This window comes from Semicossyphus pulcher, unplaced genomic scaffold, assembly GCF_022749685.1.
Source record: "Semicossyphus pulcher isolate SPU_LCO1_2020_fin unplaced genomic scaffold, fSemPul1.0.p SCAF_3, whole genome shotgun sequence".
In the NCBI taxonomy this organism is placed as follows: Eukaryota; Metazoa; Chordata; class Actinopteri; order Labriformes; family Labridae; genus Semicossyphus; species Semicossyphus pulcher.
The window spans coordinates 3,513,963-3,541,546 of NW_027211704.1; the positions used below are offsets into that span (position 1 = coordinate 3,513,963).

At 41.4% G+C, this 27,584-nt stretch overlaps 1 protein-coding gene across 1 annotated transcript in view; it reads left to right on the forward strand.

Annotated features, from left to right (window-relative positions):
* tafa3a (TAFA chemokine like family member 3a) overlaps nt 1-27,584 on the forward strand; it is a 181,338-nt gene that overhangs the window by 104,800 nt on the left and 48,954 nt on the right. Inside the window, exon 2 of the mRNA XM_069678395.1 lies at nt 23,783-23,895. Coding sequence (XP_069534496.1) covers nt 23,784-23,895 — 112 coding nt within the window. The 5' untranslated portion in view covers nt 23,783. The remainder of the gene's footprint in view (nt 1-23,782; nt 23,896-27,584) is intronic.

Here is a 27,584-nt window from a genome sequence, read left to right on the forward strand (position 1 = left end):
GACTTGTTTCGTTTAGCGTCGCCTAATGGTCATTTTTCTGAGCCGACCTTGAACACATCATGATATAACCTTGTGGCACCTCGTTTAGGACACGGATCCTGTGGGATCCAGGCGTAATATTGGCAGTTAATGTTAGTTAGGGAATGACTAACCGCTGATATTAGCTGTTCAAAATCAAGACTTGTCGTCATAGTTCAAAAATAGTCCCAAAATACAAGTTGTGCTGACCATAACTGGCCTTAAGCTGGATGACTTCCCTGGCCATTGTAGTAATGTTGAAACATGTTGCCACAGTGTGCATATATCATACTATACATTTTATGTGCAGATTAACAATTTGATATGCTACAAGTTCTGAAATGTTCTGGCCAACGTCCTGTCTGACCTGGGCATCTGTCGGATGTTTAAACAATGTTTATTTTCCAACATTAAGCTGATAAACACAAACCAATAAATCAATCAACAACACTTTCATCATTTTAAAGTGTATACGTCTTAATTACACTGTTTAGACGTCCTGCTGTGACTCCAAGGTCCACTTTAAAATCAGCCTCAAATGATCTGGGTAATTTTCCTAGTCTGAATTTGATGTTTTTACCAAACTGAAACCATAAAATGATTTTATCTGTCTGATAGAAACCTAGAACGTCGATAATGACTTAGTTTTGCTTGCTTGCCAACATCCACTTCATCTTTAAGAAGTACAAAATGTGAATAAATTAGCATGTATTATTGTCAATCAAACATGTTTTATTAAATAGTTTGCACAAATTTGACAATTGTCAATGTCAAAAAAAAAACTGCTTGGATACATTTTTTGGCTCTTAAGAACACCAAATGATTCAAATGCTGAGATACAAATCTTGAAGATGTACCAAAATAGAATATTTTATTTACATTTTAGAAATAGGCATGGAGTAATAGCACTATTTGTAGCTGGATTGGATGTCCCATGGCCATCTGAACACAACTAACTGTGGTTTTATGGTAAAAAATAAACCAAGACGTGCATTTTCTTTTCTCATAGCAATATTATGGTCATTTATTCTTCCTTTAGGGGAAAAGGTTGGACTAGAACATTAAAAGATGTAGAAACATCACCATCTAGCCGTTTGCCTCACGACTGTGGTGTGGTTTTTAGCGTCCAAATGGGACAATTCTTGACCAGGGAAACAATGTTGCCGTCCGACTCACGAGACAACATCAATTGATAGGGAGTGAACTGTGCAGAGACATTACACTGCCTGAACTGTATTTGAAAGTGTGTATTTTAAGTGTCTACAAGTAAATTAAATACATTTTAACATGACAATAAATCCATGGTAATGTAAATACATTTACCGTGATGTCACCAAATGACTGTGATGTCACAGTCCCCAAATGACCGTGATGTCACAGTGATGTCACAGTCACCAAGTGACCGAGATTCACAAGCAGGTCTGTCATGACATCAACAGAGGATGAAAGCCAGAATGATCAAAGCCAGACATCCGAGCAAGGTTGTAAGTAGGTCCGTGATGTCACTGTGATGTCACAGTCACCAAGTGACCAAGGTTATAAGTAGGACCCAAAAATTTGAATCGTTTTACTCAACAGGACCGAGTTTACATACACATCGACTTAACTGTATGTCAGGCATTTCAAAACATTTAACATTTTCACCTTCCCAAAGAGAAACACAGCGACAACAAACAACCAGAACAATGAATACCACAAAAACAATGAAGAACATGGAAGAAAGCTATATACTAGCCACAAGGGAGAGAATTCGTCCAAGTATCCGCATGTTTTTGGACCAACTGGAAGCGGTACAATGGTACAATCTGGAGGGAGGGTCTGTGGACCAAGAAACAAAAAATATCTTAACGGACATGTGTTTAGATATAATTGACGTTATGTCTAAATATCTCATGAGTGAGATATTCAAAAGAGACTTAATGGAGGAGAGTGCCGTGACATCCAAATCATCCAAAATCTCTTCTGGATCCGAAGGATCACAGAAGAGCTTGGTTCTCTCTGAAAAGCAGGTCCAAGAGTGTGTGGGTGACATGGGTGACACTATTGCACAGACCATGGCTGAGGTGGTGGGTGTAAAAGGTAACATCTGCTGCCCCGTGGCAAAGGAGGTGACAGAACTCATGGTCACAGAAATAATGGAGAAAGTAAACAAGGAGCTCTCCCAAAGTGGTGGAAACAGCACCAAGAAGAACGAGGGAGGCAAGCCTTTCCCCATTAGACGCAAATTAGTTCAACATGTCGGGAAAATCCTGAAAAGCTGTGTGTCAAAGTTTTCAGGTTGCTTGGTTAAAAACAAGGCTCAGCCACATGAATCTGCCTCAACATTAGGACAGTACACTGAGCAGGAGGGGGAGGAAGGCGAAACATGTCAGACCCCCGTCACTCCTCTGCAAGAAGAGGAACCATATAGAGCTCAGTCTGTTACAAGCGAGTTCATGTCGTCTGTCAAAGCAGTCAAGATGATCCTGGAGGAACAGACGAGTAATATTGCTCGCTTTGACGGTGAAGAATTCGACCTGCTTCAGTCCAGATCCTCTCAGGACACAGAACGGACATCGTTTGAGATTGTTGAGATCGTAACGAATGACGAGCAAGAGATGGTTGGCACTGCTGATCAGGAAATCAAATCACAGCCTAAACCAATCAAACAATCAATCAGGGAAAGGGTGGCAAGTAAAATCAAGGCCCTCTATTTGCGCAAATTTGCCCGGGAGTCAATCCTGAGCATTGTGACAAAATTCAGGAGCAAGCTTTACGGCGACCAACCCTGTAAAGACCAAAAAATAACGAAGGTGTTCATAGATGGGGTGGACGGCCTGCTGGAAGACATGATTGTGCAGGCAGAAGATCAGGATGTAACTATGTGTCCAGATGAGACCTGCCTGTACAAGACAATTGCCGGAGACATTTCCAGCGGCCAGAATGAAGATTTTGCTCAGCATCTGAGTGGTGTACTACTCCATCACCTGAAACCTGGAAAAGACAAAAAGGTCAAAGTTCGTGTTGAGATTCGCACTGAAGTGGACCATTTTATGAAGCTAATGTGGGAATGGCTAAATCAGCAGGCACAACAGCACCAGAGAAGGAGGGACCCTGTGAGCATGGCTCTGGGGCAGATTGAACAAGTTATCAACAGAGCTCAGTCTGCTACAAGCGAGTTCATGTCGTCTGTCAAAGCTGTCAAGATCATCCTGGAGGAACAGACGAGTAATATTGCTCGCTTTGACGGTGAAGAATTCGACCTGCTTCAGTCCAGATCTTCTCAGGACACAGAACGGACATCGTTTGAGATTGTTGAGATCGTAACGAATGACGAGCAAGAGATGGTTGGCACTGCTGATCAGGAAATCAAATCACAGCCTAAACCAGTCAAACAATCAATCAGGGAAAGGGTGGCAAGTAAAATCAAGGCCCTCTATTTGCGCAAATTTGCCCGGGAGTCAATCCTGAGCATTATGACAAAATTCAGGAGCAAGCTTTACGGCGACCAACCCTGTAAAGACCAAAAAATAACGAAGGTGTTCATAGATGGGGTGGACGGCCTGCTGGAAGACATGATTGTGGAGGCAGAAGAACAGGATGTAACAATGTGTCCAGATGAGACCTGCCTGTACAAGAGAATTGCCGGAGACATTTCCAATGGCCAGACTGAAGATTTTGCTCAGTGTCTGAGTGGTGTACTACTCCATCACCTGAAACCTGGAAAAGACAAAAAGGTCAAAGTTCGTGTTGAGATTCACACTGAAGTGGACCATTTTATGAAGCTGATGTGGGAATGGCTAAATGAGCAGGCACAACAGCACCAGAGAAGGAGGGACCCTGTGAGCATGGCTCTGGGGCAGATTGAACAAGCTATTGTCCCTCTGCCAGCAGCTTCAAGTCCCCTGGAGTCTGAATATAAAATGGTGTTGTCTGAGCCAGCTGATGAAGCTGTTCATGACGTTATAGCCCCCCCAGCCCAACAGTTGGATGACATCTTCTGTGAAATGATGGTGTCGGAGCTGGTAAGGCAGGTTATGAAAGATCTACCGTCTGTTCAGTCCCTTGATGCTTACAAAACCAGCATAATGACATTGAAGGAGATGCTCTTGAAAGAGATAAGGGGCTCTGACATTGATTTTTATTTAGCTCCAAAAAAACTGAAGAAGATCTGCAAGGCGGTGCGCAAGGACCTGCGCAAGAAGATTGATGAAGGGGAGCTTTGTTTGGGCATGCTGGCAAAGGATGAGTCTGTGAACAACTGCATCATCGAGACTCTGAAAAAGCACCTTTCACCGAAGAAGAGCAGCTGCATCAAGAGGTTCTTCAAGTCCCTCTTCAAGCCTCTGACTGCCTGCTTCAAACGTGGCTAAAGGACAAGTCATCGGTGGTCTACGGGTGGTTGGGTGGGACAGACCCTTTTCACAGCTGTCATGTTGTCTGGTAGTGTGCCTACTGGCTCCTGCTATGACAACATCTCAGCTGTGGAAAAGGTCTTCTGGGGCCTGAAGTGCGACCTCATGTCCAGATTATTCTCTGCACGACCAGCCTCACTTTGGCTAGTCGCGCAGAGACTCTGATCTGGATGTGAGGGAGGACTTCAGATCCCTTCAGGGCCACACAGGTGTACATGTGAGCCCGCGTGTGCTCCTGTGTGGTGTGGGTTTACTCCGAGCGCTTCGGTTTCCTCCCACAGTAAAATAAAAATTAAAAAAAACAAAAAAAATTCTATTTCTGAAAAAATAATTTCTGTTTGAATATATGTTCATGTCTTTTCTAAAATGTGCTGCACAGGTTCAAAGACGTACATCTCACACTTAAGCTCTGCTCTGACACTGTCAAAGGTTCTGATTTATGGTTTCAATCACGTTATTCACGCGTTATTTTTCCTATCTTTATAAACTGAATATATTTGGGTTTTGGTCTGTAGGTTACAAACACCTTTCACTCTGAGAACTTTCGTCATTAAACAACATTTTCACTCAATAAATTGTATTTTATAAATTATTATTTTTCTTAGATTTTTCAGAACTGTGGAAGGAGAGAAATTGGTCTGTAGTTTGAGAAATCACCGCCAAAAATCCTGTCAAAGTTGATTATTACGGGAAGTTAGCAAATGGTAGCCAACTGTAAACCTCTGCTAGCCGTCTAAATCGATGGCGAACTTTCTGTTCAATCAATCACTGCAGAGGTGGCAAAAGTACTCACACTCTGTACTTAAGTAGAAGTACTGATACTTGTGTAAAAAAAGACTCTGGTAAAAGTAGAAGTACTGATTCAACTCCTTTCCTAAGTAAAAGTAAACAAGTACACGCTCTGAAATGTACTTAAGTACAAAAGTAAAAAGTAAAAATGATTTTATTATGTCAATTATACACAATACTTGTTTTGATAACTTGGCAAAATGAAAAACTAAAAATGAGTGCTGTCAGTCGATTAAATGTAATCTGATTAACCAGTTTTAGGCTTTGATTAATCACGATTAATTGCCTTTGTAAAATACCCCTCATCCATGCAAATTACCAGTTACTTGACTAAAAAGTTATTGAATTACTTTATAAATTACTCCATGAAAAAAGTGATTATTACTTTATAAAATTATGTTTTACATCAGTTTAAATATTTGCTTAAATTTTATCATTAAAGTGCACTATACAACTATATTATTGTTGCCTATCTAAATTTTCTTTTTCTAGAATTTGCATTTGAACACACCATGATGACTTGTTTCGTTTAGCGTCGCCTAATGGTCATTTTTCTGAGCCGACCTTGAACACATCATGATATAACCTTGTGGCACCTCGTTTAGGACACGGATCCTGTGGGATCCAGGCGTAATATTGGCAGTTAATGTTAGTTAGGGAATGACTAACCGCTGATATTAGCTGTTCAAAATCAAGACTTGTCGTCATAGTTCAAAAATAGTCCCAAAATACAAGTTGTGCTGACCATAACTGGCCTTAAGCTGGATGACTTCCCTGGCCATTGTAGTAATGTTGAAACATGTTGCCACAGTGTGCATATATCATACTATACATTTTATGTGCAGATTAACAATTTGATATGCTACAAGTTCTGAAATGTTCTGGCCAACGTCCTGTCTGACCTGGGCATCTGTCGGATGTTTAAACAATGTTTATTTTCCAACATTAAGCTGATAAACACAAACCAATAAATCAATCAACAACACTTTCATCATTTTAAAGTGTATACGTCTTAATTACACTGTTTAGACGTCCTGCTGTGACTCCAAGGTCCACTTTAAAATCAGCCTCAAATGATCTGGGTAATTTTCCTAGTCTGAATTTGATGTTTTTACCAAACTGAAACCATAAAATGATTTTATCTGTCTGATAGAAACCTAGAACGTCGATAATGACTTAGTTTTGCTTGCTTGCCAACATCCACTTCATCTTTAAGAAGTACAAAATGTGAATAAATTAGCATGTATTATTGTCAATCAAACATGTTTTATTAAATAGTTTGCACAAATTTGACAATTGTCAATGTCAAAAAAAAAACTGCTTGGATACATTTTTTGGCTCTTAAGAACACCAAATGATTCAAATGCTGAGATACAAATCTTGAAGATGTACCAAAATAGAATATTTTATTTACATTTTAGAAATAGGCATGGAGTAATAGCACTATTTGTAGCTGGATTGGATGTCCCATGGCCATCTGAACACAACTAACTGTGGTTTTATGGTAAAAAATAAACCAAGACGTGCATTTTCTTTTCTCATAGCAATATTATGGTCATTTATTCTTCCTTTAGGGGAAAAGGTTGGACTAGAACATTAAAAAATGTAGAAACATCACCATCTAGCCGTTTGCCTCACGACTGTGGTGTGGTTTTTAGCGTCCAAATGGGACAATTCTTGACCAGGGAAACAATGTTGCCGTCCGACTCACGAGACAACATCAATTGATAGGGAGTGAACTGTGCAGAGACATTACACTGCCTGAACTGTATTTGAAAGTGTGTATTTTAAGTGTCTACAAGTAAATTAAATACATTTTAACATGACAATAAATCCATGGTAATGTAAATACATTTACCGTGATGTCACCAAATGACTGTGATGTCACAGTCCCCAAATGACCGTGATGTCACAGTGATGTCACCGTCACCAAGTGACCGAGATTCACAAGCAGGTCTGTCATGACATCAACAGAGGATGAAAGCCAGAATGATCAAAGCCAGACATCCGAGCAAGGTTGTAAGTAGGTCCGTGATGTCACTGTGATGTCACAGTCACCAAGTGACCAAGGTTATAAGTAGGACCCAAAAATTTGAATCGTTTTACTCAACAGGACCGAGTTTACATACACATCGACTTAACTGTATGTCAGGCATTTCAAAACATTTAACATTTTCACCTTCCCAAAGAGAAACACAGCGACAACAAACAACCAGAACAATGAATACCACAAAAACAATGAAGAACATGGAAGAAAGCTATATACTAGCCACAAGGGAGAGAATTCGTCCAAGTATCCGCATGTTTTTGGACCAACTGGAAGCGGTACAATGGTACAATCTGGAGGGAGGGTCTGTGGACCAAGAAACAAAAAATATCTTAACGGACATGTGTTTAGATATAATTGACGTTATGTCTAAATATCTCATGAGTGAGATATTCAAAAGAGACTTAATGGAGGAGAGTGCCGTGACATCCAAATCATCCAAAATCTCTTCTGGATCCGAAGGATCACAGAAGAGCTTGGTTCTCTCTGAAAAGCAGGTCCAAGAGTGTGTGGGTGACATGGGTGACACTATTGCACAGACCATGGCTGAGGTGGTGGGTGTAAAAGGTAACATCTGCTGCCCCGTGGCAAAGGAGGTGACAGAACTCATGGTCACAGAAATAATGGAGAAAGTAAACAAGGAGCTCTCCCAAAGTGGTGGAAACAGCACCAAGAAGAACGAGGGAGGCAAGCCTTTCCCCATTAGACGCAAATTAGTTCAACATGTCGGGAAAATCCTGAAAAGCTGTGTGTCAAAGTTTTCAGGTTGCTTGGTTAAAAACAAGGCTCAGCCACATGAATCTGCCTCAACATTAGGACAGTACACTGAGCAGGAGGGGGAGGAAGGCGAAACATGTCAGACCCCCGTCACTCCTCTGCAAGAAGAGGAACCATATAGAGCTCAGTCTGTTACAAGCGAGTTCATGTCGTCTGTCAAAGCAGTCAAGATGATCCTGGAGGAACAGACGAGTAATATTGCTCGCTTTGACGGTGAAGAATTCGACCTGCTTCAGTCCAGATCCTCTCAGGACACAGAACGGACATCGTTTGAGATTGTTGAGATCGTAACGAATGACGAGCAAGAGATGGTTGGCACTGCTGATCAGGAAATCAAATCACAGCCTAAACCAATCAAACAATCAATCAGGGAAAGGGTGGCAAGTAAAATCAAGGCCCTCTATTTGCGCAAATTTGCCCGGGAGTCAATCCTGAGCATTGTGACAAAATTCAGGAGCAAGCTTTACGGCGACCAACCCTGTAAAGACCAAAAAATAACGAAGGTGTTCATAGATGGGGTGGACGGCCTGCTGGAAGACATGATTGTGCAGGCAGAAGATCAGGATGTAACTATGTGTCCAGATGAGACCTGCCTGTACAAGACAATTGCCGGAGACATTTCCAGCGGCCAGAATGAAGATTTTGCTCAGCATCTGAGTGGTGTACTACTCCATCACCTGAAACCTGGAAAAGACAAAAAGGTCAAAGTTCGTGTTGAGATTCGCACTGAAGTGGACCATTTTATGAAGCTAATGTGGGAATGGCTAAATCAGCAGGCACAACAGCACCAGAGAAGGAGGGACCCTGTGAGCATGGCTCTGGGGCAGATTGAACAAGTTATCAACAGAGCTCAGTCTGCTACAAGCGAGTTCATGTCGTCTGTCAAAGCTGTCAAGATCATCCTGGAGGAACAGACGAGTAATATTGCTCGCTTTGACGGTGAAGAATTCGACCTGCTTCAGTCCAGATCTTCTCAGGACACAGAACGGACATCGTTTGAGATTGTTGAGATCGTAACGAATGACGAGCAAGAGATGGTTGGCACTGCTGATCAGGAAATCAAATCACAGCCTAAACCAGTCAAACAATCAATCAGGGAAAGGGTGGCAAGTAAAATCAAGGCCCTCTATTTGCGCAAATTTGCCCGGGAGTCAATCCTGAGCATTATGACAAAATTCAGGAGCAAGCTTTACGGCGACCAACCCTGTAAAGACCAAAAAATAACGAAGGTGTTCATAGATGGGGTGGACGGCCTGCTGGAAGACATGATTGTGGAGGCAGAAGAACAGGATGTAACAATGTGTCCAGATGAGACCTGCCTGTACAAGAGAATTGCCGGAGACATTTCCAATGGCCAGACTGAAGATTTTGCTCAGTGTCTGAGTGGTGTACTACTCCATCACCTGAAACCTGGAAAAGACAAAAAGGTCAAAGTTCGTGTTGAGATTCACACTGAAGTGGACCATTTTATGAAGCTGATGTGGGAATGGCTAAATGAGCAGGCACAACAGCACCAGAGAAGGAGGGACCCTGTGAGCATGGCTCTGGGGCAGATTGAACAAGCTATTGTCCCTCTGCCAGCAGCTTCAAGTCCCCTGGAGTCTGAATATAAAATGGTGTTGTCTGAGCCAGCTGATGAAGCTGTTCATGACGTTATAGCCCCCCCAGCCCAACAGTTGGATGACATCTTCTGTGAAATGATGGTGTCGGAGCTGGTAAGGCAGGTTATGAAAGATCTACCGTCTGTTCAGTCCCTTGATGCTTACAAAACCAGCATAATGACATTGAAGGAGATGCTCTTGAAAGAGATAAGGGGCTCTGACATTGATTTTTATTTAGCTCCAAAAAAACTGAAGAAGATCTGCAAGGCGGTGCGCAAGGACCTGCGCAAGAAGATTGATGAAGGGGAGCTTTGTTTGGGCATGCTGGCAAAGGATGAGTCTGTGAACAACTGCATCATCGAGACTCTGAAAAAGCACCTTTCACCGAAGAAGAGCAGCTGCATCAAGAGGTTCTTCAAGTCCCTCTTCAAGCCTCTGACTGCCTGCTTCAAACGTGGCTAAAGGACAAGTCATCGGTGGTCTACGGGTGGTTGGGTGGGACAGACCCTTTTCACAGCTGTCATGTTGTCTGGTAGTGTGCCTACTGGCTCCTGCTATGACAACATCTCAGCTGTGGAAAAGGTCTTCTGGGGCCTGAAGTGCGACCTCATGTCCAGATTATTCTCTGCACGACCAGCCTCACTTTGGCTAGTCGCGCAGAGACTCTGATCTGGATGTGAGGGAGGACTTCAGATCCCTTCAGGGCCACACAGGTGTACATGTGAGCCCGCGTGTGCTCCTGTGTGGTGTGGGTTTACTCCGAGCGCTTCGGTTTCCTCCCACAGTAAAATAAAAATTAAAAAAAACAAAAAAAATTCTATTTCTGAAAAAATAATTTCTGTTTGAATATATGTTCATGTCTTTTCTAAAATGTGCTGCACAGGTTCAAAGACGTACATCTCACACTTAAGCTCTGCTCTGACACTGTCAAAGGTTCTGATTTATGGTTTCAATCACGTTATTCACGCGTTATTTTTCCTATCTTTATAAACTGAATATATTTGGGTTTTGGTCTGTAGGTTACAAACACCTTTCACTCTGAGAACTTTCGTCATTAAACAACATTTTCACTCAATAAATTGTATTTTATAAATTATTATTTTTCTTAGATTTTTCAGAACTGTGGAAGGAGAGAAATTGGTCTGTAGTTTGAGAAATCACCGCCAAAAATCCTGTCAAAGTTGATTATTACGGGAAGTTAGCAAATGGTAGCCAACTGTAAACCTCTGCTAGCCGTCTAAATCGATGGCGAACTTTCTGTTCAATCAATCACTGCAGAGGTGGCAAAAGTACTCACACTCTGTACTTAAGTAGAAGTACTGATACTTGTGTAAAAAAAGACTCTGGTAAAAGTAGAAGTACTGATTCAACTCCTTTCCTAAGTAAAAGTAAACAAGTACACGCTCTGAAATGTACTTAAGTACAAAAGTAAAAAGTAAAAATGATTTTATTATGTCAATTATACACAATACTTGTTTTGATAACTTGGCAAAATGAAAAACTCAAAATGAGTGCTGTCAGTCGATTAAATGTAATCTGATTAACCAGTTTTAGGCTTTGATTAATCACGATTAATTGCCTTTGTAAAATACCCCTCATCCATGCAAATTACCAGTTACTTGACTAAAAAGTTATTGAATTACTTTATAAATTACTCCATGAAAAAAGTGATTATTACTTTATAAAATTATGTTTTACATCAGTTTAAATATTTGCTTAAATTTTATCATTAAAGTGCACTATACAACTATATTATTGTTGCCTATCTAAATTTTCTTTTTCTAGAATTTGCATTTGAACACACCATGATGACTTGTTTCGTTTAGCGTCGCCTAATGGTCATTTTTCTGAGCCGACCTTGAACACATCATGATATAACCTTGTGGCACCTCGTTTAGGACACGGATCCTGTGGGATCCAGGCGTAATATTGGCAGTTAATGTTAGTTAGGGAATGACTAACCGCTGATATTAGCTGTTCAAAATCAAGACTTGTCGTCATAGTTCAAAAATAGTCCCAAAATACAAGTTGTGCTGACCATAACTGGCCTTAAGCTGGATGACTTCCCTGGCCATTGTAGTAATGTTGAAACATGTTGCCACAGTGTGCATATATCATACTATACATTTTATGTGCAGATTAACAATTTGATATGCTACAAGTTCTGAAATGTTCTGGCCAACGTCCTGTCTGACCTGGGCATCTGTCGGATGTTTAAACAATGTTTATTTTCCAACATTAAGCTGATAAACACAAACCAATAAATCAATCAACAACACTTTCATCATTTTAAAGTGTATACGTCTTAATTACACTGTTTAGACGTCCTGCTGTGACTCCAAGGTCCACTTTAAAATCAGCCTCAAATGATCTGGGTAATTTTCCTAGTCTGAATTTGATGTTTTTACCAAACTGAAACCATAAAATGATTTTATCTGTCTGATAGAAACCTAGAACGTCGATAATGACTTAGTTTTGCTTGCTTGCCAACATCCACTTCATCTTTAAGAAGTACAAAATGTGAATAAATTAGCATGTATTATTGTCAATCAAACATGTTTTATTAAATAGTTTGCACAAATTTGACAATTGTCAATGTCAAAAAAAAAACTGCTTGGATACATTTTTTGGCTCTTAAGAACACCAAATGATTCAAATGCTGAGATACAAATCTTGAAGATGTACCAAAATAGAATATTTTATTTACATTTTAGAAATAGGCATGGAGTAATAGCACTATTTGTAGCTGGATTGGATGTCCCATGGCCATCTGAACACAACTAACTGTGGTTTTATGGTAAAAAATAAACCAAGACGTGCATTTTCTTTTCTCATAGCAATATTATGGTCATTTATTCTTCCTTTAGGGGAAAAGGTTGGACTAGAACATTAAAAGATGTAGAAACATCACCATCTAGCCGTTTGCCTCACGACTGTGGTGTGGTTTTTAGCGTCCAAATGGGACAATTCTTGACCAGGGAAACAATGTTGCCGTCCGACTCACGAGACAACATCAATTGATAGGGAGTGAACTGTGCAGAGACATTACACTGCCTGAACTGTATTTGAAAGTGTGTATTTTAAGTGTCTACAAGTAAATTAAATACATTTTAACATGACAATAAATCCATGGTAATGTAAATACATTTACCGTGATGTCACCAAATGACTGTGATGTCACAGTCCCCAAATGACCGTGATGTCACAGTGATGTCACAGTCACCAAGTGACCGAGATTCACAAGCAGGTCTGTCATGACATCAACAGAGGATGAAAGCCAGAATGATCAAAGCCAGACATCCGAGCAAGGTTGTAAGTAGGTCCGTGATGTCACTGTGATGTCACAGTCACCAAGTGACCAAGGTTATAAGTAGGACCCAAAAATTTGAATCGTTTTACTCAACAGGACCGAGTTTACATACACATCGACTTAACTGTATGTCAGGCATTTCAAAACATTTAACATTTTCACCTTCCCAAAGAGAAACACAGCGACAACAAACAACCAGAACAATGAATACCACAAAAACAATGAAGAACATGGAAGAAAGCTATATACTAGCCACAAGGGAGAGAATTCGTCCAAGTATCCGCATGTTTTTGGACCAACTGGAAGCGGTACAATGGTACAATCTGGAGGGAGGGTCTGTGGACCAAGAAACAAAAAATATCTTAACGGACATGTGTTTAGATATAATTGACGTTATGTCTAAATATCTCATGAGTGAGATATTCAAAAGAGACTTAATGGAGGAGAGTGCCGTGACATCCAAATCATCCAAAATCTCTTCTGGATCCGAAGGATCACAGAAGAGCTTGGTTCTCTCTGAAAAGCAGGTCCAAGAGTGTGTGGGTGACATGGGTGACACTATTGCACAGACCATGGCTGAGGTGGTGGGTGTAAAAGGTAACATCTGCTGCCCCGTGGCAAAGGAGGTGACAGAACTCATGGTCACAGAAATAATGGAGAAAGTAAACAAGGAGCTCTCCCAAAGTGGTGGAAACAGCACCAAGAAGAACGAGGGAGGCAAGCCTTTCCCCATTAGACGCAAATTAGTTCAACATGTCGGGAAAATCCTGAAAAGCTGTGTGTCAAAGTTTTCAGGTTGCTTGGTTAAAAACAAGGCTCAGCCACATGAATCTGCCTCAACATTAGGACAGTACACTGAGCAGGAGGGGGAGGAAGGCGAAACATGTCAGACCCCCGTCACTCCTCTGCAAGAAGAGGAACCATATAGAGCTCAGTCTGTTACAAGCGAGTTCATGTCGTCTGTCAAAGCTGTCAAGATCATCCTGGAGGAACAGACGAGTAATATTGCTCGCTTTGACGGTGAAGAATTCGACCTGCTTCAGTCCAGATCTTCTCAGGACACAGAACGGACATCGTTTGAGATTGTTGAGATCGTAACGAATGACGAGCAAGAGATGGTTGGCACTGCTGATCAGGAAATCAAATCACAGCCTAAACCAGTCAAACAATCAATCAGGGAAAGGGTGGCAAGTAAAATCAAGGCCCTCTATTTGCGCAAATTTGCCCGGGAGTCAATCCTGAGCATTGTGACAAAATTCAGGAGCAAGCTTTACGGCGACCAACCCTGTAAAGACCAAAAAATAACGAAGGTGTTCATAGATGGGGTGGACGGCCTGCTGGAAGACATGATTGTGCAGGCAGAAGATCAGGATGTAACTATGTGTCCAGATGAGACCTGCCTGTACAAGACAATTGCCGGAGACATTTCCAGCGGCCAGAATGAAGATTTTGCTCAGCATCTGAGTGGTGTACTACTCCATCACCTGAAACCTGGAAAAGACAAAAAGGTCAAAGTTCGTGTTGAGATTCGCACTGAAGTGGACCATTTTATGAAGCTAATGTGGGAATGGCTAAATCAGCAGGCACAACAGCACCAGAGAAGGAGGGACCCTGTGAGCATGGCTCTGGGGCAGATTGAACAAGTTATCAACAGAGCTCAGTCTGCTACAAGCGAGTTCATGTCGTCTGTCAAAGCTGTCAAGATCATCCTGGAGGAACAGACGAGTAATATTGCTCGCTTTGACGGTGAAGAATTCGACCTGCTTCAGTCCAGATCTTCTCAGGACACAGAACGGACATCGTTTGAGATTGTTGAGATCGTAACGAATGACGAGCAAGAGATGGTTGGCACTGCTGATCAGGAAATCAAATCACAGCCTAAACCAGTCAAACAATCAATCAGGGAAAGGGTGGCAAGTAAAATCAAGGCCCTCTATTTGCGCAAATTTGCCCGGGAGTCAATCCTGAGCATTATGACAAAATTCAGGAGCAAGCTTTACGGCGACCAACCCTGTAAAGACCAAAAAATAACGAAGGTGTTCATAGATGGGGTGGACGGCCTGCTGGAAGACATGATTGTGGAGGCAGAAGAACAGGATGTAACAATGTGTCCAGATGAGACCTGCCTGTACAAGAGAATTGCCGGAGACATTTCCAATGGCCAGACTGAAGATTTTGCTCAGTGTCTGAGTGGTGTACTACTCCATCACCTGAAACCTGGAAAAGACAAAAAGGTCAAAGTTCGTGTTGAGATTCACACTGAAGTGGACCATTTTATGAAGCTGATGTGGGAATGGCTAAATGAGCAGGCACAACAGCACCAGAGAAGGAGGGACCCTGTGAGCATGGCTCTGGGGCAGATTGAACAAGCTATTGTCCCTCTGCCAGCAGCTTCAAGTCCCCTGGAGTCTGAATATAAAATGGTGTTGTCTGAGCCAGCTGATGAAGCTGTTCATGACGTTATAGCCCCCCCAGCCCAACAGTTGGATGACATCTTCTGTGAAATGATGGTGTCGGAGCTGGTAAGGCAGGTTATGAAAGATCTACCGTCTGTTCAGTCCCTTGATGCTTACAAAACCAGCATAATGACATTGAAGGAGATGCTCTTGAAAGAGATAAGGGGCTCTGACATTGATTTTTATTTAGCTCCAAAAAAACTGAAGAGGATCTGCAAGGCGGTGCGCAAGGACCTGCGCAAGAAGATTGATGAAGGGGAGCTTTGTTTGGGCATGCTGGCAAAGGATGAGTCTGTGAACAACTGCATCATCGAGACTCTGAAAAAGCACCTTTCACCGAAGAAGAGCAGCTGCATCAAGAGGTTCTTCAAGTCCCTCTTCAAGCCTCTGACTGCCTGCTTCAAACGTGGCTAAAGGACAAGTCATCGGTGGTCTACGGGTGGTTGGGTGGGACAGACCCTTTTCACAGCTGTCATGTTGTCTGGTAGTGTGCCTACTGGCTCCTTCTATGACAACACCTCAGCTGTGGAAAAGGTCTTCTGGGGCCTGAAGTGCGACCTCATGTCCAGATTATTCTCTGCGCGACCAGCCTCACTTTGGCTAGTCGCGCAGAGACTCTGATCTGGATGTGAGGGAGGACTTCAGGTCCCTTCAGGGCCACACAGGTGTTCATGTGAGCCCGCGTGTGCTCCTGTGTGGTGTGGGTTTACTCCGAGCGCTTCGGTTTCCTCCCACAGTAAAATAAAAATAAAACAAAACAAAAAAAATTCTATTTCTGAAAAAATAATTTCTGTTTGAATATATGTTCATGTCTTTTCTAAAATGTGCTGCACAGGTTCAAAGACGTACATCTCACACTTAAGCTCTGCTCTGACACTGACAAAGGTTCTGATTTATGGTTTCAATCACGTTATTCACGCGTTATTTTTCCTATCTTTATAAACTGAATATATTTGGGTTTTGGTCTGTAGGTTACAAACACCTTTCACTCTGAGAACTTTCGTCATTAAACAACATTTTCACTCAATAAATTGTATTTTATAAATTATTATTTTTCTTAGATTTTTCAGAACTGTGGAAGGAGAGAAATTGGTCTGTAGTTTGAGAAATCACCGCCAAAAATCCTGTCAAAGTTGATTATTACGGGAAGTTAGCAAATGGTAGCCAACTGTAAACCTCTGCTAGCCGTCTAAATCGATGGCGAACTTTCTGTTCAATCAATCACTGCAGAGGTGGCAAAAGTACTCACACTCTGTACTTAAGTAGAAGTACTGATACTTGTGTAAAAAAAGACTCTGGTAAAAGTAGAAGTACTGATTCAACTCCTTTCCTAAGTAAAAGTAAACAAGTACACGCTCTGAAATGTACTTAAGTACAAAAGTAAAAAGTAAAAATGATTTTATTATGTCAATTATACACAATACTTGTTTTGATAACTTGGCAAAATGAAAAACTAAAAATGAGTGCTGTCAGTCGATTAAATGTAATCTGATTAACCAGTTTTAGGCTTTGATTAATCACGATTAATTGCCTTTGTAAAATACCCCTCATCCATGCAAATTACCAGTTACTTGACTAAAAAGTTATTGAATTACTTTATAAATTACTCCATGAAAAAAGTGATTATTACTTTATAAAATTATGTTTTACATCAGTTTAAATATTTGCTTAAATTTTATCATTAAAGTGCACTATACAACTATATTATTGTTGCCTATCTAAATTTTCTTTTTCTAGAATTTGCATTTGAACACACCATGATGACTTGTTTCGTTTAGCGTCGCCTAATGGTCATTTTTCTGAGCCGACCTTGAACACATCATGATATAACCTTGTGGCACCTCGTTTAGGACACGGATCCTGTGGGATCCAGGCGTAATATTGGCAGTTAATGTTAGTTAGGGAATGACTAACCGCTGATATTAGCTGTTGTCTGATTGTAGCTTAATGGTTATCAAATAAGTAGTTTTAACTTGGCCCACTGTCCTTTTGGATTTTCACTTTCATTTGTCTTTTAAAACCTAGAACCTTTCAAGGACTATGACATTATTACTCCATTTGAGCTTCTGCGTTTGATGCTGGAGAAAAATGGCCGCCCTGTGAATTGCATTGCGGTTCCAATACTTGTTCAGACACTTGACTTAAAAACCCCAAATCTCAACCTCGGGGGATGCAATGGGCAATTGATCACCACAGTCATTTCATTTTCAGGGCAACATGAATTTCTTTACAAAACATAAGATAAGGTAGATGTTGAGATATTTCAGTCTGGACTGAAACAAAGGAGCGACATTTAAAGCCACATTTAGTCACCACTTGTTTTTGGAGAAGACACTCAGTGAAGCTTTTAGTGATGTGCCTTTTTCCATTTTGCTTTTTTGATGTTTTAATGGTCTAAAATGTTTTGAAAGCATGCAGAAGTACGCAGGTGGCTGCAGTGGATGATGGCAGTGGAAAGCTTGAGACGGGGGTTTGCATCCTGATGCTTTTGCATGTTGTCAGTCTTTGGCTACAGAAATACTTGAACCAGGGAAAGAGCATGGTTCAGGCAAAAGACCATCAGTGTGTCCCAAAGCCTATTATAACGTGGTTTTAGTAGTGTGTTTTATGACATGTAGTTGTATATTTACATTGTAAATACATATATATAGTGTGTATTAAATATGTCAGTGGGAATTTGGACCCAAAACATGACATTTCACTAACTTAACAAAGTGCTGTGTGTTGCCTTAACGCAGGTGTCTCCAACCCTGCTCCTGGAGAGCTACCGTCCTGCATGTTTTAGGTTTCTCCGTACTCTAACACGCCTGACTTGAATGATCTGCTCGTTATCAACCAACTGAAGCATGTCAGGGGATTGATAACGAGCAAAACATTCGAATCGGGTGTGCAGGACGGTAGCTCTCCAGGAGCAGTGTTGGAGACCCCTGCCTTAAGATGTCCATGAAAGCATCAGTAATCTTTCAGTAAGCATGAGACAGTATTAAAGGTATAGTAAGGGAAATAAGTGATATGTGAAGGATATGGATATTTCGTGACTTTGCAGATTTGTCAATATATTGAGGAAAAAAAATCCATTATGTTTTGTTCAAAATAGCTATTTGCTATTTGCAGTTGTGTGAACACCAGCGATAACAGAGACCCTGAACTCCTAGCAGAATTGTACAGTATGTGTTTATTCAGTTACTCTGCAGACGAACTCGGCTTATGTTACTAATAAAAGTCTCCTGCAGGTAATTTCCACCACATTATAAATAAAAAGTAGCCTTTAAAAACCTAAACTCAAAGGAGCATGATTGAGTCAGCAGAAACTGTCACATAACTTTGTCAGGGTCTCGCAAGTTCCTCAAAAAGAACACAAAAGCTAAAGTACAGTGGAAACAAAAGTGTATTTACTTTTGCATTAGTCAAAAAATCATTAAAAAGTACAAGGTGTAAGTGTGTCATAAAATTAAACAAAGTTAATAGAGGAAAATGAATTACAGAGTTAATTTGTTTGACACAAAACGTTGCATCAGCCTGCAGTAAACAAACAAGTGAAAATAACTTGAAGTACAAACTGCCTCCAAACTGAACTTCACTCTGAATGTGTGTGTGTGTGTGTGTGTGTGTGTGTGTGTGTGTGTGTTCCTGCAGCATGTAAAAATCAGCCGTAACCTCTCTCTAAATAGGTTTACCCTGATCAGGCCATTTCGTGATGAGCCACCTGCTCTCAGTGCCACATCCATCAGGTGGAGTAATTTTCCTGTTAACCAGCTCCAACAGGCCACCTGAACACGACCAGACACAAGATGGAAATTGTAGAATTAGATGCTCGAGTAGATTTAAATCATGTTTAGAATAAAACCTGGCGTCCTGCAGCCCGGCGCCAAAATCTACCCTCTCAGACGAACTGTTAGACATTTCATTTTCAACAAGCAGCATGCACTCAAACTCCAATTATTTCTGGAGTTCAGCTGTCGGAGCGGATTTATTAGTTTTCTCACTTTCTTGTTATCACTGGCTGCAAAGACGTTAAACTAAGATGGTGAAGAGAAGGCGAACAATTTAACGTGGGTCCACCAATCCTTTTTTAAGATGAACAGAAGTGAAATTAGAGGTAATGAACTCAAAGTGAGTCGGACAGTCGAGGTGGTCTCATTAGAAGTCGTGTGTTTGTGTGTTGGAAACATCTGGTCATCATGTGGTCTGGTGTTGCAGCTGTTGTCAGAAACTACAGGGAGTACAGGTGGAAATGTGTTTCCTGGCTGTGAAGTGAACCACTTTGGTTTCACTGCTGCTGCAGTATCTGATTTTGTAATGAGATGTTCTGCTCACAGATCCACACAGATGTTCTTTTAACAACTGCAATGTCTTCAAAGGTTTCAGGTGTATTTAAATCTGTTAAGATATCAGATGATTCATAGAAGTTAAACGTACCTTTAAAGGTATGTTTTTCACTCATGTCTTTATTCTTGAGACATACATTTGTCTAAGTATTTTCTTCCTCATGTTTGCTAGCTAGCAGTTCTGCCACCTGTATCTCATCACCTGCTTGATTAAATAGATTTTTCAGAGGATATAAAGACAGAGCTCAATTAACTGGAAGGGAAAACAATTCATTGCTCGTCACTGACTTTGTATTGTGTATTTTGTCCTTGTAACTTCTGCTTACTGGCAAACCACATAGAAACGTTGTGTGGTGGGATGCACAATCCACATGATAAGGACACAGATATAAGGCTTTATGAGCACCTGAGAAGAAAACAGATCCTTTTTACAAGGTCGAAAGTGGACAATGGCAATGAGACGTGAGGCATCGACAGAAGGAAGAAGAAAACTGTTGGATCCAGTGACTCAATAGACTAGCCAGCAAAGTGTAGAGATTGATGCTAAGCAATCAAAGTATGGTTTTGATCTTTGTTGGGATTAATTTTAGCTGATGATTAGATTAAATTGTACTTCCGGCCATTCAGTGGGATCATTACCCCAAGAAAGCAGCGAAAGGAGAGGGGATACTGAGATGGGACAGCAGTGAGTTTGTCATACCTTCACCTCCCTGGTAGACAGAGGAGGCTGGTAACAACATATAGACTAATTTAAAAAATCTAGATAAATCCTACGTGTTGACAGTTGGTGGCGGTAACGCGGCACATTTGGCTCCAATCTGCCAATAAAATACAACAGAAGAAAATTACCAGCCAAGTCAATTCTAACGTAGCTAGCTTCAGCGTGCTTGTCGTCAGCCTCGAAAGCTAACGACCAGCCTCAAAAGCTAATGACCAGCCTAGCCAGTAGCCGATCCAGTGGGTTGCTAGCTTTGACGTGCTAGTTGCTAGCCTCGGAAGCTAATGACCAGCCGAGCCAGTAGCCGATCCAATCGGTTGCTATGCTAGATGCATGACTTGCCACCCTGGTCAAATGAATAGGCAGCTTCTCAATTACCACCGCCAGCCTCTCAGTTACCTGCGCTGGCTTATCATTGGCCAGATCAGTAGCTGGCTTCGGCGAGGATGTAGCCTCCTTCGTCTTAATGTAGTCCTTCATCCTGCGCCATATTACGCTACCGCTGAGCCACAGACGCCTCAGCTCAGATCCAAAGCCTTTCCCCAAAGTTGTATCATTTGGCTCCACCACCTGACCAGATGGAAATGAGTTTTAACCGAAACCCCATGCTTCAAATAGTCCCTTCAGAAATACACGTCTATGTTTGTCTACAGTCTCAGCGCTCATAACATCGGGATTGCATCAGCTCGCTTGATACTGTACAGAATTAAAGCCCCCCGTTCAGATCTCACCCGGCTCTGGCTGCCAGAACAAAGGCAGTCACGGCTAAACATCCCCCTCAGATGTGCGCCTCTGCCAGATAAGCAAGAGTTGATCTCTTTGCATGAAACCAAGCATTTTACTAATTTGAGTGGCTGCACTGGAACAGAGTTCAAAGCAGAGCTGTGATTTGCAATTGCTTTCTCACGAGAGAGGACGCTAGTTGTGTTGGCAGTAAGATGAGCCTCTGATTGCATTGCTCACTCCGCTCTCCGCAGGCCTCTCAGATGGAGATGGAGAGTATTACTGGACAACAGCCCTCTGAAAGTACATGAAGATTACTGAGCTGAGCACATTAAGACGGAGCACACAAACAGCATTACTCACCTCCCAGGTAGCGGGATGACAGCAAGTGGGAGAGAAGGAGACAGAGAGAGTAAACAGACTTCATTTGTTCTCGCTGTCTCCACGGCTAAATTGGCATTATAAATTGCAGTGTGTTTATACGGGGTTGCCAACTCTCTCACTTGTGGTGTGAGACGACTTCGTTCAGGCTCTGTCTCACGCTGCTCAAACAAATCTCATGCAAGGAAGCCACAGAGCCACTCCTTCAAAAAATAGTTATATAGGTTAGGCTTTCCCTGCACACAAGACAAAGTCTGATCATCAGGCCTCTTATCTTTATTTCAGCAGAAATAAACATTACCAAGCCTACTACAGCCACATTGTACAATGAATCATGTTTTTATTTAAAGTTTGGTTACAGGAGCATTAATAGAAACATTAATTGTTGCTTACAGCTCTTAGTCGGAGTGTCAGGTGCTGTGTGCATTAAAGCGTGTGGCACAGCAGCGGTGTCTTCATTAATTATTCAAAACTATTAATTATCCTTGACATGGCGACAGGATTGTCCAGGATGTAATGGCTCTAATTCACCTGCTGTACTTCCCTGCACTTCAAACAAGTAAGCTGTCGCACATTAAAAGTTTACAGGATGCATTCAAGTTATTCTACAAAGCACACTAAGGAATCCGGGGAAGAGTTCTTGGTGTGCTTTGTATACTCAAATAAACAGCAAATAAAGGCTACCTCTTACATTATTATTTTAGCAATAGCAATACTGGTACCCACCAAACAGTGTTATTGTCCAGGCTCTGTAGGTTTTTAGATGAATAGAATTTCAATAGTGGAACGTAGTTTGCCTATTTCACAGAGGCTTTTTAGATATACTGTATATTTATAATACAATAGCAGTGAATACATAATTCACAGAAATAAAAGGTCTACAATTTTTATGGTAATATTTTCCACTAAAGAAATAGCCCCAGTGTAAACTGTCCATAGTGAAGGATGCTAAAATGTTCACCTCATTTGTAGGGAAAGAGGCAGAAATCCAGACATAAATGTGTTAAAGAAAGTGAAGAAAACTTAAATCCCTGAAACATATGAAAAGTTGAAGAGGGCTGGAAGCTGCAGTAAAATCCAAGTCGCACCGTAAAGTGGCACAGCAAAATATTTGGTGCTTTTGGCATAGAGACACAGTGATTACTCACAGGGCTGGTTGGTGAAATACTGTAGCTGGTAAGCTAACTGCTAACAATTCAACTTTATTGTCATTCATCTACATACAAGGTTAAGCTGAACGAGATGTTTCTCGCTAGGTGCTAGGAAAAATAGTGTCAATATCAGGACAATAGACAAAACAACATATTAAAGACAAACAAGCCAGAAACATGCTAGCTCTATTCAGAATAGAAAACTCTCATTTTTCATTGGAACTATGAGGATTACTCCTACCTGAGCTAACTTCTAACAAGCTAGCAAGCCATAAACATGTAAGCTCTTTTCAGTCAGAACACAAAAGAACACAGCTCTTTGTTTGAACAGTGATGTTTACTCATACCTGGAATGTGTGTGTTACTTTACTTTCATTCAGTAAAGAGTCATGTAGGAGGAAATTAAGATTTCCCGTCTAACTTGTTTGCTAACTCAGAGCTAGCAGGCTTGTTTGTTTTGTTGCTAATGAGTCGAGTTCACGCAGTTGTTAAAACAATTATTTGTATCATAAACTTCTGTCTCACAACTGTGAGGAAATCATTCCTCTTTTTTTAAACAGCTTATAGGAGATTAAATTAGCTGGATTGTGTTGCAAAGCTAATTAGCTATGATAGCTTCCCCTGTTAGGGACTCTGCTAGTCGAGCTGCTATTTTTCAACAGCATGAATTAAAAGTGAAATTGCTCTATGTTGAACTTGATGCAAATAAAACACAGATTTACTTTCATCTCTGAGTGAAGACATTGATTGCTGTGATTGATTGTGATTGTGTTTGACTGGGTCTTAATAGAAGGTTGTCACCGATATGTGTTGCCATGGTACTAATCTAAAGTTCCTGGCAGCATGTTGCTGTGTGTGTGTCTCTCAGCAGGCTTATCCCTAACACAGCCAAGGCGTCCAGTTAAAGCTCTGTAGATCCAAGCTTTGTGATTTCAGGAGTTACTCTAATTGACCACCTCTGACTGCCAAGCTGAAGCTTTGGGAGCTTGTTGGCGTGAGCCCAAACGAGCCAGCCTGCACATCTGAGTGTTTGTGTGATGTAAATATGGCCGGCCATTGATGATTTTTTTTCTCTTCTTCTTTTTCCAGAATGCAGGAGAGGGACCTACAGAGCATGTGCAGAAGGGCGCTGCTGCTGACCATTTGTATGGTGTCTCTTTGGGGACAACTGACCAGTGCATCGTCACACAGAAGCCACATAGGTACAACACTACATGTGTTCCTCATTGTTATTTTTCCAGGGCATCTTGCCCAGAACAGCAAAATCTGCTTCTACTGACTGATTAAAAGCTCCACAGCAGGAGCTGAAGGTTAAAGATAAGTACTGGTGTAATTTTATTCATTCATATTTTCCCTATTATAGTCATTGCCCAGGAAGAGTTTGAAAAGATTGACCTAGATAACTGTTTTGAATATATTTTGGAGAATAATGGGAGCTTTTGGCTTCCAGGAAGGCAGAAGAAACAACAACAGCAGCATCAGAGTGTGGAAAATGCATCAGCAGGATAGATATTTATAGATGATTTCTGAGCATTAGTGGCTTTCAGTGGAAAAACGAACAAATACATGTAGAATTATACGTGCAGTACACAGGTATTGTTCCTGCTGAAGAGGCTTTAATGGCCATTGTTGAGGGAAGATGGAGTTTATTTATACAAATGTACATTTTTCTGACACAATATTCCAAGAGATTCAAACCTCAGCTATATTTATATGTAGCCATTAAATAGACTTTTCTGCTCCTCTTTACTGTTGTTAGAGGTTTAATTAAAGACCAACAGGTAAAATCAAGTGTTTAACCTTGTAAACATCTCCGTGTGGTGTTCTTCATGTGCTACAAGACACATCAGGGACAACATAAGCAGTCATCTCCTCGTCTGCTTTTAACCTGCAGTGTACCAAGGACAGGCTGAACAACGTCTTTTCAGATTGGCAGGTTTGTGACATCACAAACCTAAGGAGCCAATCCTGTTAATGGACGGGGTGATGCTATGCATATCATTACATGTAACCTTTGGCAACCACTTCGGCGATGCTCGAGCCAGCTGTAACCGTCATCGTCATTTTTGCAAACTCACTACTGACTACTAACGTTAACGTTACTGCTACTAACTACTACATTTCAAGCTAGCTAAGTTTCAACAAGTTGACACTAAATGACGGCAGAGGGGGTGGTTGGAAATCTGCATAGTGGGCGGGAACTATGGAGATTAGGGAATTTTTAATGAGGGAGAAGGAGGAGATGCTGTGAGAGGATTTTTAGGTTATTAAACGTATCAGACTCAATTTATTATTTCAAGCAGAGCATTTTATATGTCTTAAAACATGACTGGAGCTGCTCTGTAAAAAAACAAGCTTATTAAACTCCTGAAATAGAACTTGACATTTTAACAACCATTTATCATCATAACAAATATGATGCAACTTATACTCTATCATTAAATTATAACACACTACGTGTCGGATGATTCAGATGGAGCTCTCTCACTGACTGTTTCAGAAGATATCATTAGGCGAGCGTTCTCGGTTTCTCTGCTCACCAGCAAGTCAAAAATGAACTGCAAGGTTGGTTTTCTCTGTGCACATGGGAATTTAGCAGTTGAGCGGTCATGCAAGTCAAGCATCACATGGAGAAAAGTAATACCAGTACAGTAAGAGTGTGCATGCGTGCGTGTGTGTGTGTGTGTGTGCGTGTGTGTAAGTGGCAGGGGAAAAGACCTTTCAAAGTGATTTCTCTTAATGGAGAGACGGCCCGATCCCTGAGCGTATCGGTAGGAACTGTGACTTCACATTGAGATAATGAGCCTTATTCCACTGGAGGACAAACAGCACACAATGGCTGGAGGGGAAACGACCCCACGTTAACTGAAAACAAAAACACGACCAGCTAAAGGCTTTGATAGGGCATCGCAAACCCAGGGCTGTGACGGGGTAGACTGCATGGGGAGAGGATGCACTTTAGTGATATGAACTGAAACGCCTGAAATCATAAACCCTGATGAGGTGTTTCAAATGATGTGGAAGACAGAGGAGGAATAAAACAGCTGCTGGATCATTTTACCCTTCAGTTGCTTTATTCAGATTCACCAGTGGAGACACTACCGGACAGGAAGCACATATGAGACAATATTATATCATGATTTTAAAATGTATTGGCCTAATAATCCACATTTACACATTTACATCACAATTTGACCAAAGATTTCTGTTGCTGTTTCACCACAACCAACAACTAATTTCAAGTTTTTCCATCTTTATGTATCTTTATTAAAATGTAGAAACAAGCTGTAAATGATCCTGAGTAGGTTTTGAGTATGTAGTGTGTTCACACTGGAGTAGTGTTCCTAATTTGTGTTAAAAGGACAGGATGCATACTAGGACATTTGTGAGCGTACCTCTGTGACCTTTGCTCCACGATTCAGAGCACGTAGGACGTGGATGAGCTGCTCGCGGCTGTAAAATAAAGGGCAGGGTGATACAACAGCTCTTGGATTATCTCTGCAGACACAATATAAGTATTAAAACTTTGATTTTCTTATCTTTCACATAGTAAAGTTTAACTTTTTGTTGCATAATTGGTCGTTTTGGCACATACAGTACATTATTACTGTTAGTACAAAAAGGTTAGGTTGATTTTTTTAAGTAATTTTATAGTACGAACAGTTCAAAGGTTGCCTCGGAGCTGCAGAGAGACACACCGCACAACGGCTGCACGGCACGCACCAGTTGCTAAATGCGCGTGCATGTTTGGTGTAGCGGAGTGATTCAGAGAGGAGGAAGGTTTCTTTACACTGGAATGTTCATGTCACTTACTGCCACAAAAAATAATAATCTGTTGTTGACTGTTACTTTTTACTACTATTTGCCGCTTGTGTAACTGTTGTATGAAAGCAATATCACACTCGAAGTTGTCGTGATGGTGTACTGAATATCAGCACGGCTGTGATTTGGTCATAGGCACGAAGCTGAAGATAATCACAGCCGATTATCAGGACAACATCGCTCCCTCTTAATGTTGTCACTGAAGTTAGAATAAGTGTGCAGGGATGTGGATGTGTATTTTCTGTCGCTCATCTTTAACATCACTTCCACAAAACACAAGATAGATATGAAATGGAAAGCACGGTCTACATACTGTTAACGTGATGTTTTAAACATGACAGCGCCGCCATGCACAAAGTGAGCTCTATGAAGAAGTAGTATTCTGGAGTTAGTATTGAAGACAGGCCTGCACAGGTCCCTGACCTCGACCCCGTCCAACACCTTCAAATCAACTGAACTTGGAGTGAAAGTCAGGCTCTGTCGCCCAGCATCACTAATGCTGCTGTGGCTGCAGCCAGGCACCGACATCTCTGGCTGTAAGAGCAGCACGTGAACAGTTTTATTTTAGGTCGACATCAATACAGGTGTTACATAAAGTGTCTGCATACTTTGTCCATGTAAAGTTTTAGGGCCACTGTAACTCCACATCATTCATTTGGAGTCACTTGTTTACAGGTCACCTTCTCATGTGTTAATCTGTTGTCTGAGTATACTTGATGATTGTCGACTGACGGTGGAGGCTAAATCCCACTTGTTTGACTGCAAACATGTCGTATAAACCATTTAATCTTGGGGCTTACGTCTCTGTCTCTCTGGTTTTACATTCGCCCCTCTCTTGTGGTTTGTGCGCTTATTCCTGTGATTTATTCCAAAAGAATGAAAGACAGAGGGAACCAACGCGAGGAGCCCGCCCCCCCGCTCTCCCCGGGCTGCACTGACACTTCGGTAATCACGCAGCCCGTCCCCTGAGCTACGGAGGTCGCGTCAAGGTGGGCCCAATAAACAAACCTCTTTAGCCCTTGTGTTTATTGAGGTGGGGGGCTTCGCCGAGGCAATTGAACCTTTCACC